Source organism: Thalia democratica, chromosome 3, assembly GCF_965202585.1.
Source record: "Thalia democratica chromosome 3, ktThaDemo2.hap1.1, whole genome shotgun sequence".
NCBI classification, from domain to species: Eukaryota; Metazoa; Chordata; class Thaliacea; order Salpida; family Salpidae; genus Thalia; species Thalia democratica.
The window spans coordinates 98,442,152-98,457,566 of NC_139167.1; the positions used below are offsets into that span (position 1 = coordinate 98,442,152).

The 15,415-nt window shown below is 23.2% G+C and overlaps 1 protein-coding gene across 6 annotated transcripts in view; it reads right to left on the reverse strand.

The window, feature by feature from the left end:
* The window catches only part of LOC145831548 (serine/threonine-protein kinase N2-like), a 55,046-nt gene that overhangs the window by 26,294 nt on the left and 13,337 nt on the right, over positions 1-15,415 (reverse strand). For all 6 annotated transcript variants that reach the window (XM_082938838.1, XM_082938835.1, XM_082938837.1 and 3 more), the window contains exons 7-10: positions 8,136-8,315; positions 7,355-7,464; positions 6,900-7,043; positions 1,215-1,287 (exon numbers count right to left, since the gene is read on the reverse strand). In XM_082938838.1, coding sequence (XP_082794964.1) covers positions 1,215-1,287; positions 6,900-7,043; positions 7,355-7,464; positions 8,136-8,315 — 507 coding nt within the window. The remainder of the gene's footprint in view (positions 1-1,214; positions 1,288-6,899; positions 7,044-7,354; positions 7,465-8,135; positions 8,316-15,415) is intronic.

Genomic DNA, 15,415 nt, shown 5'->3' on the forward strand with positions numbered 1-15,415 from the left:
TAATATTTAATCAACTTTTTGTTATTGTAAATTACTAGTAAACTTTTTAGTATTGTTAGTTCACTTAGTAAAGTTTTCTACATTTATAGATAAAATATTATTATTATGAAATTCAGTACTGTTTTATTTTTATTAGTTTTATTTTCATTAAATACTTAACGTTTTGTTTTATTATAAAGTTTGAAAAAAAGAGGCATTATAAATAGTTCATGGTTTTTTTGTAAATATACTTAGAAGTTGTAAGCTTAAAAACAACACAAGTATTTAGTTTGTTTTTGTTTTCAAAAGCTACAACAGAGCTTAATATTGAAGAGGCGTTACAATTAAACTTGAATAACCTTTAATGTATATGAAAACTATTTGTTTTATTTCAATTATTAGTTATTGTTTACTATTAGCATTTGTACATTTAATCTAAGCGAATTAAAAAAGAAAGCTTAAAAAAACTGTTAAACCATTTCAGTTATACTAAGTAAGTTCGATTTTTAAAACTTGGTATTAAAGATATGTTACATGACAATTAATTTATTTAATGGAATCTTAGACAAAATTTTCCCTTTAAGATAAAATAGTAGATATGTATTTAAAAACAAAAACTAAATTTAAGAGCAAAACTTAGTTCTCATTAATACAGATACTTAAAACTGAACTGAAACTTAACTAACCTTTAGTACATTAAAGCTATTTCAGTAATATTTATACTAGCTGGTTTCTATTTACAAAACATTAAGTACATATTGTTAATAAAAATTTACATAGGTTTCAAATTGCAAAATGTTGATAATGTGGTAAAAACTAGAAAATGGATCAAATTTTTATAAGTGTTAAATACTTTGTTAACCTTGTGTATGAGGTTTTATTTAAGTTGTTACAAATTTGTTAGGAGATTTAGTTCAATCAAGTTTTTTTATAAAAAATATTTTGTGTATAATTTGTAAAAAAACACATATTTACAATTACTAATAAAAGTATTTTTACAAGTTTTATTTTGATTTATTAAACTTTAATTGTTTGGACCACCTAGCCTTTTTACAAGAAAATATTTATTTTTTTGATATCTGTAAGTTTTAATAAACTAATCACTTTCCTTTAATTATTTTTATATTACTGGTGTTAAGGAATACCCTTTAATGTTATATAAATATATGTAACATTTTTGTAAATTTTTAAATTTTTCTATAACAGATATTTATAAATATTATACAAAAACGAACCATGAATGTTGAAAACTCGCTTTTGCCTTTGCAGTTTCGGCCTTCTTACGATTGTTGGATTGCTGAATGTAACCTGAAGAGTTAATTAATTACAAATATTTTCAACTTACAACAGATTCATAAACATCTTTAATTTTTTTTGGAGTATTTGTTGATTAAAAGTTAATTTTTGAATGTTTTAATATGTTTATTTACTTTATATGTTGGACTTTTTACAACTTATGCGAGCTGAAACTTGGAACAGGGAAATATTGACTTTGATTTACAGTTGAAACAACTAGAGTTAAGTTTGAATATTATTTTCACAAATTTTGTTTAATGTTTATTTTGAATTTTATTTTGAGCCAGAACACAATTTTCAAGTTCACCACATTGGCATAAATTCAAAATGAAATGTATTCTTTTAATATGTATGTTAACATTTATGTAGGAAAATATTCAAAGTAAAAACTAATTTTTGTTAAACACAAACTCTTGTATAAACGTTAAAATTAAAATGTTTGCACAAAAAAAAAATTCTAGAACATTGATCTGTAATGGATTTAATAATTTTTACTTGTTTTTTTTTACACTTTAAAACAGCTAACTTAAAAGTTAAACATTTTTTTGTGTAAACAACTAAAACAGAAGCTTACATAACAAAGAATACTGTCTCTTGTTCAAATAAAAAGATTTATTTTATATAAATATTTTTGTTTGTTTTATTTTTATCTTTTTATTTGTTTTCAACGTCTCCGCAAAGCATTGTCTGGAACCTTTACACAAAATAAATATTAGGCAGACTATTGATATAAATCAAATTTAGCTATTTTAATAATTACTGAAACTTGATTTACAAGAAATGTTTTTGCTTTTATATATTACACGAATTAAAAAATACAAAATAATGCAAAAAAATGTACACAAGTTAATTAAAAATCCAAAAAATTAACAATAAATTACATTTTTAAATAATGCTACTATACTTTTAAAGTTATGTAAAACGCTTCATTTTAGCAATCCAAACTAACGTTTTTCAAACAACTTTTTTAAAAAATACCAACATAAAAAAAACCATTAAATTTCAAACGTTTAAATTTCAAACTAATCGAAATTTCAACTTACTACAATGCTTACATTGTTTAAAAGATTTGTAAAACAAAGAAATACATTGTAAGTAAAATGAAGCATAGCAAGGTATTTTAAGTTCAAGTGAAATTTAAGTTTTTACAGTTTTTAAAATTTAAACAAATAACACTACTTACTTTATTAAAGTTTTGTTCTTTAATTCTTTTATTTAAAAACGATTTAGTTGATAAATATACAACTTAAAAAAGTAACATTGTTTAAAATTAAAAAAGATCTTTAAAGTTTATTAAGTTAAATTGTGTTTAACTTTTAACCCTAAAAACAAACTTAGTTTAATAATTCTGGTAACAATGAGACGACTGTATATAAAAAGATCAAACATTATATATATATACACACATTTTTTAACATCTAGTTATATTTTTAATGTAACTGATAAGTTTAAACACGGAATAAAAAATATTAACAAGAAATGTCGACAATTATGTTTATAAAACAAAAAAACTTCAACTTCTAACTTATTTCTATTTTTTTAATGACATCTAATAACAATGAAAACTATTGTCTTATAAAAAGATCAAATTGAATTTTATAACTTTCTTGAGATCAAAAGAAATTTATAATTTTTTCTGAGATCAAAAGAAATTTATAATTTTTTCTGAAGATCAAAAGAAATTTAAAACGTAGTTACGAAGGGCAGTTTTAATTTTGCTGAATTATTTACACACCAGAATTGCAATTCATTAAAATTCAGTTACTTTACCACAAAAGAAATTACATTTTAAATAAAAAAGGAGTGTTAGCTGCAGAAAAGTTGCAAAATTTCCTGGAAATACTTAAAATACTTGTTTTTTATTTTCTTAAAAATATTTAATTGAACCCTAACTTTAAGTTAAAGATACTTTCTGTACATTATGATGAAAAACTTTATCAAAAGGTTATAAGAAATTGGGATCTAAGGATTTGTAATAATGCTATTTTAGTTAAATTTCTATTTATTTTTTTACGCAAATAAACAATTATTGTGCATTTTCTTATTAATTTCTAAACATTTTTTTACTTTAAAATTATTAAAAAAAAATTAATCAGTTCTTCTTAATTTTGAAATAAAAAAAAGTATAAAATATATTAAAGTTTAAAACATGTATCTTGAATAAATACTATGAAAATATTTATATAATAACTAATATGCTATATATAAAGTGCTTAAATATAAACCAACTATTGGTTTATGACTATAGCAATTGAAACTTAAGTTGATTAGATACTTTAACAAATTAATTTCCCATAAAAACCGACTATAATTGTAATCAAATTATTGTCAATAATACTTTAAGTCCACTTTAAAAGTAAAGGTTTTCAACACTATACATTTTCTAATTAAATTTGTGTAATCATATATTATTTTTGTTTAAAAGTATTCAATTGTTTTCAAACTAAAACAGTATAGTATAAGTTGTAAAACATTGAAGCAAAAAAATATTACAATTTAGCTTTACTAAGAACAATGTTTATCGGCCGCAATGGTTGTTTTTTATACAGTATATCAACTTAAAATTGAATTATATTTAAAATATGACATTTATATAATTCTAAATAGAATTATAATTTAAATAAAAAGTATATTCGAATAGTATAGGTTTTTTTCAAATATAACATACAGGCAGTGTAAAAAATGTCGCTCAAAAATTTTCAATCAACATTTTTATCTTGAAGATTAAAATACGAGATAAAGAAATTGATAAAATGGTAAATAAACATATGACCTTTGTACATTTATCCAAGTTTTTCTGATACTTTTGAAATCATTTTAAAAAAAATTTGATGCTTCTCAAGGTTAGATGTTTTTGAATGTTAAAAAAACATTAAACGCAAAGTTTTTTAGCTCAATATTGCGTAGTTAAATGCATATATGAAATACTTATTCAAATACGAAAAAAGATGAAAAACTGTTTAACTAGTACATACTCCTTTAGTTTTTAGGAAAATATTTTTAAACTTAAATGAGTATAAAACGTTTTTTGTAATAAAAAATTTAACTGATAAAGTTTACAAACAGCATTAAAGAATTTTCAAATATTTTTATAAATTTTTTTATATTAATATTTAATTTTTTTTCAATCACTTTAAAAAATGTATAATAATAAAAACTATGCTGTATTTATGATGAAATAGACAAAACTAGACAATGACTAATTTTACAAATGATAGTTATAAGTTTTTATGTGCAATCAAGAAAAGTTTAAATAAATTTTAATAAACACTTTTAATCACCACAGATTTATATATTGATGTAAATTAATTTAAAAATAAATTTAATTCCTTACATGTGGTGTGTAAAAAAACTAATTTTAAATATACAAAACCTTAAAATTTACATTTTGTCTGTAATTAAAAGTATAACTTATTTTTCCAATAAAACATATCTTAAAACATAAAAGTAATAACACTTTATATGTAAATTTAATTCAACTAAATATATATTTAAACAAAAATTAGGTTAACTTAGAAAAAAACAATTAATTTTGATCTACTTTTATCTAATATGTAAATGCATGATATTAGACATAAGAATCATGTTTTAAAATGTTGTCTATATAAAGAAATGTTTCATAATCGTGATAATAGTTATTTATAAAACATTACAAGAAACTTTCAGCTAGTTTCTTTACACGAGATTAGTTAAGTTCACTTAAAGTTTACAACTTGTTAGGAAATAAAAGTTTATGCAAGCAGGAGATTAAAAATAAATAATTTTGTAACTAGGTTTCTTATTATTTTGATTAGTAAAAATAATGTATTTAAAAGTTGTTCTATTCTAAATTAAACTGCTTTTAATTGTTTAATTCTATTTATATGAGATGTTTTATGTTGTAAGAAAAATTATTGTTAATAAAAAAAAATATTGTAGTTATTTTTCGGGTTCAAAACAATTCATAAAAAATATACTCTATTAACTTTTACGTTAAAATACTAGAAAAGAAAATACTTTTTCTTAAAAATTCAACTAGTTTTCTAGCTTTGCAGGAAAATTATAAATTATTAAAACATTTACCAACTCAACTTACAGTTCAGCTGGAGAATTTTAAATTCAAAGATAACTGCTTTTATTGTTGATTACTATATTAGCTTTCATGAATATTTTTATAACTTTAAATAAATAAATTTTAATCTAAATATTCTTTTTAAATTATTTCGTATTACTTTCACAGACCTCTTAAGATATACAATAAGTACAAATTTGCTTTATATATTTTAAAGGTTGAAAAAGTGATCGAAAATGAATAAAATATTATATTAACGCGAGAAAAGTTTTGACAAAATCACTGAACCGTGAAATTCGTCTTTCAACGAATTTATTTATTCATACATTACTTTTTATTTGCTAAATATATCCATCCATTAAAAGAGATAATTAGTTTTTTGGAAAAAAAAATGTTTAGCTGTTTAAACTTTGAATAGGTTTAAAAAAAATGCAAATTTTGTAATTTTAATTAAGTAATTTTTCAAAAAAGACACTTAGTATTGTGTAAAATACGTTTATTTTTCTTTAGAATATTATATTTACACATATAACCTGTAACCTAACCTTTTTAAAACTGAAATAGCTTCAATACAAATTACATATACATATTTTAGGTATAAATTTTTATTTTATGTATGATTTATACATATAACCTGTAAGTCTAAATATTTTTAACTAAAGTAGCTTCACAAAAGTATAAACGTTTTAGGCCACAATTAAGGTTTTATGTACGTTAATTTTGCAAAAAAATCTAGATTTTTTTTTATAAGAATTGCACGACATCATAACTATTTATACTAGTTACTTTTCGCGGTATATTAGTCGTAAATGTTTATAAGTAAATTAAGTTTATTAATTTTATGATTGGCATAATTAGTTCCGGAGCTAACATCATTGTTTATGCTATTAAAATTCAGTAAATATTTTACTTTCCACTGAAATAATTCAAGCGTGCGAATGCCAATGTATTATAAATTCTTGAAAAATTAAATTAACATTTAAGAATGGTTAAAAGGGTATAGAGGAGTAAATTTCTTTAAAAGTCTAAATTAACATTTAAGAAGGGATAAAAAATCAGTTGTGCTTTTTAAATATAGAAATATTTGAATAACTCTAATAATATAAAAATTCTTATAAAATATGATACAACAAATATAGTACAACAAAAAATAATCCTTGTTGTTCAAATAGTAATATTAATCGGTAATATTAATGAACTTGTAAGTAAAATGCTAATAGAAAAATGTGAAAACCTCATTTCTGAAAATAATGGCAGTTTAAGCTCCATACACAATGCTAGTAAAACTATATAAATAAAGATTTAAAACCAAGTAATAATAAAACCTACATTTGCCAATAGTGAGCCGCGAACAGTATTAGTAATGTAAGTAAATTTAAATTTAAAAACATTTATAAACTAATATTTACCTCGGCAAACCTGAGAATCCACAGGAAAAGTTGGTGAATGTTATTTATTATCAAGAAACTAATTAATTAAATATATAATGTTCACCTCAGCAAAAGTAACCCCAGTGATTTCATTAGTAATGTGACTTAATATTTTATACTATCAAAACTTAAATAATAAAAACCTCTGCAAATAATAATCCTTGTGGCTCCATCGGTAATGTTAGCGAATGTTTCTTATTGTCGAGAAATTCTTCCAATCTGACGAACTTAACTGAATTCATTCCGCGCCAGTCCTTCCAATATATTGATATTTCCAATTCACGCGCCTAAAAAGTTTATTTTACATTAATATCTATTTAATGAAAAACATTAATTATTTTTTCAGTATAATGTTTATAATCCACGTGCCTAATATAAATTATTAAAATCAGTATTGTTTATAATTTAACTTAATTTTAAAAACATCTGTTAACTTTAACATTTGTTTAAAAAAATTAGAGTAAACAAGCTTTTTATGAAGATTTATGCCAAAATAAAAATGTACAAAATATGGAGAAATGTAGTTGTACTTGCAAAATACTTTATAAATTTCACTATTCAAAAACATTTTTTTAGTTATATATAAAATAATACAAACCCTGTCTAAATCAGTAAGAAACTGCTGGTTCCAACAATTTGAATTGGAAGGTTTCCAACTTGTCTGTCCGATTTGCTTGTTGTCCAGCTTCAATACCGCTGTTACTTCGTCTGTAGAATGATTATTGTATATTCAATAAAATTAAATAAAGATGTTCAATAATTTCTATTTAATTTGTTTTAAGTCTAATTTCAAAACTGATGTCACTTTATCAGTGAAAATTAGTAAATAAATTATTTAATTATACAATTACACAACCTCTCTGGACTTAAACACTTTATTTATTTAAAACACTATTATTCATTTACTAACGATTCAAATCCTCTGAGTTCACAACATATTTATTGTTCCTCAACAATTTAGCAGTATAGTAGGAAAATATATAAAAAATTATTGATAAACCAACTTGAAAGCTCACCAGGTTTACAACATTTTCATAATTCTTCTTTGGTTTAGTAACATTAAAATTTAACTGAAAATTAAAATTTTAAACTAACTACTCAACTCACCTGGCTCAATAAAATATATGTTTCAACGATTTCGAACTTATACAACTAAATAATTACAAATATACTACACATTTTTACTAACTTGACAAATCATCTGGCTTAACAACATATTTGTTGCTACTAACATATATAAATAAATATATTAAATATAATAAACAAACTTGATAGGTCATCTGGCTTGACAACATATTTGTTGCTTCATATTTATTGCTTCAGCGATTTCGAATTAATAAAACTAAATAATTACAAATATACTATATATTTTTACTAACTTGACAAATCATCTGGCTTAACAACATATTTGTTGCTCTTCAGCGATTTCGAGGTTCCCCTCATCCAAGTATTGCTTCGTTCTGATTGGCTGATCGGAAGCTGATACGACGAGTTCTTACTTCGACCGGGCACGTTCTCCAGAAGGTCCTTGCAACCGATTAATCTGACATCTAGCTTGCCTGTTGTTAGTAAACAATTTGGTAACAATTCATGTACAATTGTATTTATATGTTATAATGTATAGAATTTATATGTGTAATGTTAAAGTACATTCTCTAGAAGGTCCTTGCAACCTATGAAGCGAACGTCTAACTTTCCTGTTGAACATTTATTATAAGTATTATGTATGTTTCAAATTTTCAATATGGTTCTATATACTTTCCTGCTTTCCTTGTGGTAAAAGCTCATACAAATAAGGGTTTCACAACCTTTTTTTTCACAAAGACCCCTTTAAAGAAATAATAAAACTATCCCCACCCTATTTTTTTATCTTTAACATCAACTCCAGAATATCAAAAGTAAGTGTAAGTTTCAAATTGTGGCCTCTTTAGCCCCTTTGTTGGTTACGACCCCCTAAATTTCTGTAATGGCCAATTTAGGGAAACCCGATTCTTAATTACCATTAATGGTACATTTTTTAATGAGTTCTTACAGGCTAAAAGGCGGACCTTAGTTTTCCAGTACAAATTTCAAAAACAAATTATTTTTTTTAAATATCATATTTTTTATTTAGGTTAGCGTCAAATATGCACGGAGACTCTGATGCAAAGAAATTTTTTTTATTTTTATCTTAAGTAGAAGTAGTTCTTCATTTATTCTTTTATTTTTACCAACACTGTTACCTCTAACTCTTACACTTGGTCGGTATTTTTTCATAGATTTAATTTTATAGTTTTTATTTTTCTATAACTTTTTTATTGCAAAAGTGTATCTTTCCATATTTGACCCGACCCCTTTTTATTTATACTTTTAATCAAATGAACATTACTAAAAGTACATTTCTAAGAGTCTTTCACACCTAACATGCGCACTTTAAGCTAAGCTGATATAACGGTTTTGTTTAGGAATTATTGTATAAAGTATTAATTGATTTATATCAACTACGTTGTAATAAAGCTTTTTAAAAGCTTTCAGCCAGTCTTCTAACTTACTTGTTGTAAGAAAAACTATAACGAGTCACAGTGAAAGCTTTTAGTCAATAAAATTTCAGTAGTAATTAATCATTCATAAAACTTAATTTGCTGACTCCTGTACTTATACTTTTAAATACTATTTACTTAGTTTTAGCATTTTTTAAAACTAAAATATATTTTTAAAACTTAGTACTAACGTTAAAACCACGAAGAACTCACATAATAAAGACCTCACAAAAACTTTGTATATATTTTTGAGAAATGAAATTTAAATTGATTTGAAATGTCAATTTATCTACAGTAGCGTGAAATTAACGTACATCAAAAAAATATTCTCCGAAACATTTCTTTGATCATTCATAAATTTTTTCAAAAAAATTTTTATTAGACATTTATTAGAATCAAATATCAACTGTAAAAAACAATAAAAATGTTTTGTAGTTTACTAATTATGCTGACGGAACTGTTTTTACGCATAATTAATTTCAGCAGGTAATAAAGAAACATTTTAAACAAGTTCCTTTTATTCCTAAAAAGTTTATATAATTATATTATTTAAGTAAAGTGTAGGAATGTTCCTTATAAAAAATTCATTAGAATTAAACATCTCTTTTAAAAGACACAGTACACTAATTTGTAGTTTTCTAATTGACAGAAAATGTTTTTTGGTACCATCTATATAACAAATTGTTTAAATAAGTTCCTTTACTAAATAAAATTTTTACATAAATATTGTTACTGTTAAATAAAAACCAGAGCTTGAGTAAACTTTTTCTTAACTTATTTGCTTGTATAAAGTTTTTTATAAACTTTGTATAATCTTGGATATACAAACGTAAGGAATTACGTGCAAAATATTTCATGTAATTTTACATTTATAACTTTCATTAAAAGTTTTTACAGTTTAAACATATCAGTTTGAAAACTATAAAATAATTATAAAGCTATTAAGTTTGTTAGCTTGTTCTGATTTAACGAAACTAAAATATTTTTATTGGATTAAACATTTATTAGTATAAATATTTTTGATGCATCATTAAGTTTTGAAAATTTTATAGGAAAACCTTTATTTAAAATGGGTGCACGACTATTCAAATTCATAAAAAAAAATTGAAAGGGCCACAACTAAAAAAGTCGTGTATATTTGTCAAATATAAAAAATGCATATGTAAGTCCTATTAATATCTTCAAGCAATTTTTTTCTTTTTGCAAAACATTGAATACTTTTTGGTATATGGTTTAAATAAAGTAAAAAACATAGTTATTTTTAGTAGTTTTAAAATATCTTAAAAAGTATTTAAGATTTTGCAAAAAATAAAAAGTGGCTTGTAGATATTAATAAGGTCTACATAAGCATTTTTTATTTTTCTCAAATTTTAATTATTTTATGAGATATAGTCTTCTAATTATTTTTTAAGAATTTGAGTTGTCGGAATTTGAATTGTCCGAATTTGAATTGTCATGTAAACGAAAAACTTTATTTAAAATAATAACATTTAAATTTAGTACTAACTTAGGGTTGTAAAAATTTTTTGAGAAATTTCCTCCAGGTTTTTAAAGGTACACGTTTTAGGGCAGATTTTCCTAAACTTGTTTTCAAATTGTCCCCTTCAGAGAAATTAAAAAAGCTATGGCCCCCTCCAGCGAGATTACTCAAAAATATACCTTTAAAACACCTAAAACTTTTTATGTTGCTCTTCATCAACAACTCGAAAACATCTAGTATAAGTTTTAAAACTACCCTTAAATACACCTAAGACCTTTATATTCGTCTTTATCATCAACTTCAGAATATCTAGTATAAGTTTAAATACTACCATTAAAAACACCTAAGACCTTTTTGCTCATCATCAACTTCAGAATATCTAGTATAAGTTTAAATACTACCATTAAAAACACCTAAGACCTTTTTGCTCATCATCAACTTCAGAATATCTAGTATAAGTTTAAATACTACCATTAAAAACACCTAAGACCTTTTTGCTCATCATCAACTTCAGAATATCTAGTATAAGTTTAAATACTACCATTAAAAACACCTAAGACCTTTTTGCTCTTCATCAACTCACAGAATATCGAGTGTAACTTTCAATTATGACCTCATGGCCCCCTTGTGGCAACTTTAGTGCTCCCCCCCCTCTTACCCCTTTGCTGCTCGTGGCCCCCAAGGATGCAACTTGGCCCACTTTGGGAAACCCTGTTTTAGGGTTTTAATTCAGTTTAAAGCCAAGTTTAAGGTAAAAAACTGTGTTAAATAGTATAACAACATTTAAAAGATACTTTAAATGTGTTTTTTATAAATAAAACCTGATGATGCCAAAAAAAAATTATATGATTGATTTTTTGAGTGGTATCAAAATTTGAAAAAAAAAACTGTTAAAAATTTAAGATTTTTCCAGGATTCTAAGTTTTTTGGCAACCCTGATTGATTAACTTATATATATGAACACTTTTTTAAGCTTCAACTTTTACCTTAACATGAGCTAAAAAAAATTAGTTAAAAAAAACCATAGTAGTTTCAATGATTTGTATGGTTGCACGACTATTCAAATTCAGACAATTCAAATTCTTAAAAAAAATTGAAAGGGCCACAACTAAAAAAGTAATGTATATTTGTCAAATATAAAAAATATATGTATAGGTCTTATTAATATCTACTAGCTATTTTTTTCTTTATGCAAACTAAGTATTTTTCGAGATATGGCTTAAATAAAACAAAAAACATAGTTACTTTTAGTATTTTAAAGACATATTAAGAAATATTTTAAATTTTGCAAAAAAAAAAAGAGGCTAGTAGACTTCAATAAGATCAACATATATATATATATTATTATTTTTTTTATTTATTATTTTTTGAGAAATAGTATTTTAAGTTTTTTTAAAGAATTTGAATTGTCGAAATTTGAATTGTTTAAATTTGAACTGTCATGTAACCGATTTGTATACAAACCTTATTCAAAAACCATAAAATATAGAAATATTAACTTCAACTAGTAAAGCTAGCAGACATTTATATATGGACAGAAAATTTTGTTTTAATCTCCCTTAATTATGTATATTACTTAACGAATAACATTATATTCAAGCAAACATACTTAATGAGTTTTGTATATTAAGGCGTCATATAAATACTTTAATAAATAATTGTACAAAAAATTTTCCATCATAGTAAGCAAATATATTTTTGTATACAATGTATTTACACTTTTGAATGGTCTAGCCTTATAAGTAAATACAAAACACTGAAATATATTCTTGAGTAAATATTAAATATTGAAGTCTATTCATGTCTAAATATATATGAAAGCAACAACAATAAGATTTATTGGATTGATGAACCTTTGATATTTACATATTGAAATTTGTATGTAAATGTTGATAAATATTGATATTTTAAACAACATGTGTATTCATATCTGTTATAGATTTTTACATTAAAATTTAATATTTACGTTTATATGCATTGAGTTTAGGTCTATTTGAAGGCTTTAAAGTATATAAAATAGTATTATATGTTTTGGTTTTAAGAAAACAAATAGAGAGATCTCAACTACTGGAGGAGAAATAATGAATTTATTCTTTTAAGAATTTGTTTTACAAACTAAGTTTCGGTCAAAGACCGCGTCAGTGCTTAAATAAATCTAAAAAAAGATATGTGACAGTCATGGAAAATAGCATTTGAATAATTAAATTAAAATAAAACAAAATTTTTACTCAAAATTTTTACTTAAAGAACTAAACAAATCAAATTTTAATATTAAGACTGGGTTTAAGGTAAAGTTTAAATTTTAGTTAAATTTTAAAATCAATATAATAAGAAAGACGAAAAACACGTCTATTCAAATTCGGACAATTCAAATTCTTAAAGAAAAATTGAAACGGCCACAAATAAAAAAGTAGTGTATATTTGTCAAAAATAAAAAAATATATATGTAGGTCATATTAATATCTACAAGCCATTTTTTTTCTTTTTATAAAAAAATTAAAAATTTTTGAGATACAGCTTAAATAAAGTAAAAAACATAGTTATTTTTAGTAATTTTAAAAGATTTTAAAAAATGTTTAAGATTTAGCAAAAAAGAAAAATGGCTTGAAGATTATAATAAAATCTACATATAATTTTTTTTTTTAAATTTAAATTATTTGTTGAGATATAGTGTTTTAAGTATTTTTTTAAGAATTTGAATTGTCGGAATTTGAATTGTCATGTAACCATCAATATAACAACAATAATAACAATAATAAAAGCTGTATGTAGCTTTATTTTTTCTTCTAGTTAATTTTCAAAGTTATAACTGCTTAAGCAAAGATGTTATAAATAAAGTGAGCTTAAAGTTGAGATGCATTTTAACATAGCTTATTTTAATCGTGACGTCACTATTGAAAATTTAAACAATCTTGTGCTTGTAATAGCTATAAAAATTTGAAATTTCGCCCAATGTAGTATATGTATATAAAATATGAAATGAATACAAAATAGTAACAAACTAAGAGTAAAAACAAACAATTTATACTAAATGTAGACAAAACCAAACAAACTGAGTTAATTTATTTGAAAAAAATTTTTGCTTTATATGTTTTAATTTTGGATATTTAAAAAACAACAAATAATTTTTTTTTCAAAGATGGTAAATTAAAAAGTAAACATTTGGTAGCTTAATTAAACAAAAGCTTATCTAGATACGAGCCAACTATAAAAGTATCAATTGAGAAGTAGTTTGAATTAAAATAAAAACAATGTATTTTTTTCAAAACAAACTTTAAAATTAAACATTTTCCAATTATGGTAACAAGTAAACATTGAATTGGTTGTACAAACATAATTACATGTTTTTGATAAGTACACTACGATTTTAATTGACTTTTGAACAAGAATTGTTTAACAGGTTAGTTAATATGGTAAAATTTAAAGTTTTTTTGCTTGAAAAATACAAGTTTAGTTGATTTTCACATAAATTAAAGTTAATTGAACTACAAACTAATTTTGTAGATTTAGTAGTGTTTTTAAATTTGTTTATAATTTTTAGTCTAAAAACAATAATATTTTTTTACTTTCACTTCATGATTTTAATAAAAATTTAAATAAAACTAGTCTAAAACTCTACACAAATTTCATTTGAGTTACTACAAACGATGAATTTTTTTAGTCAGACCAGTTTTTATTTTTATCATCAGTAATTTTGTCAGTGTTTTAAATTGTACTCAAACTTAAATATTTTATTAAGTCTTTTTACAAATGTTAATTAAATTTCAAGTACTAAAAGTGCAAAAACAATTTGTACTATGTTTTGCTTTAGACGTACAGATAAAACTCTAAATAATATTTTCTAAACTGTTTTATATGAACTCATAAAAAATTTTAAAGTTAAAACATCTCCATATTTTTATCGTATTCACTATGTGATTACCATCAAAGTCGGTATGTAGGATTTAAGTCATTAAAAGCACTTCAACTAAATTGAACTAATTCAATTTTAATTAAGTTTATCAACTGATAATTGCTCGATTCAATGAATACTTTTAGCTATACAAACTGTAAAAATAAGTGAATAAAATATTTTCATCATTTCTAACGAGTTTGAAATTGGAAAACAATCAGAAAAGAGTGAAACTAATGAATATACAAAACTGACATACAAACATGAAAATGCCTAATTAGTTTGAAAATAATAATGTTACACTGGCTTGATATACTGAGCTTATTACTTTCATTAGTTTAACAACAACTATGCTTCTTAAGCCTACTAAGCGTATTCTTTCCAACAACAGTACAAACAAACTGGTAAGAAAGGCAGGTTTGTGTAATGTACATTTATGTTGACATTTGATATATTTTTAATTTATTTTATCTAAATAGTTATTATCTTAATAAACAATAAAAACAAACCAGTAAGACTCGCAGGCTTGGGTGGTGTAGCGTAGACAATACTGGTAATTTGTTTCACAAAAAATCATTTATTTCAATTTAATTAGTTTGAAAACACAATTTATTTAGTAATTACTTTTATTCAATATAAATATATACAAACCGGTGAGGCTTGCGGGTTTCGGCAATGTGGCAATTGGTAATATATTTTACAATAAATCATTTATTAATTGATTTTAATATAATATATATAAATAGTATAATATTAACATAATAAGTA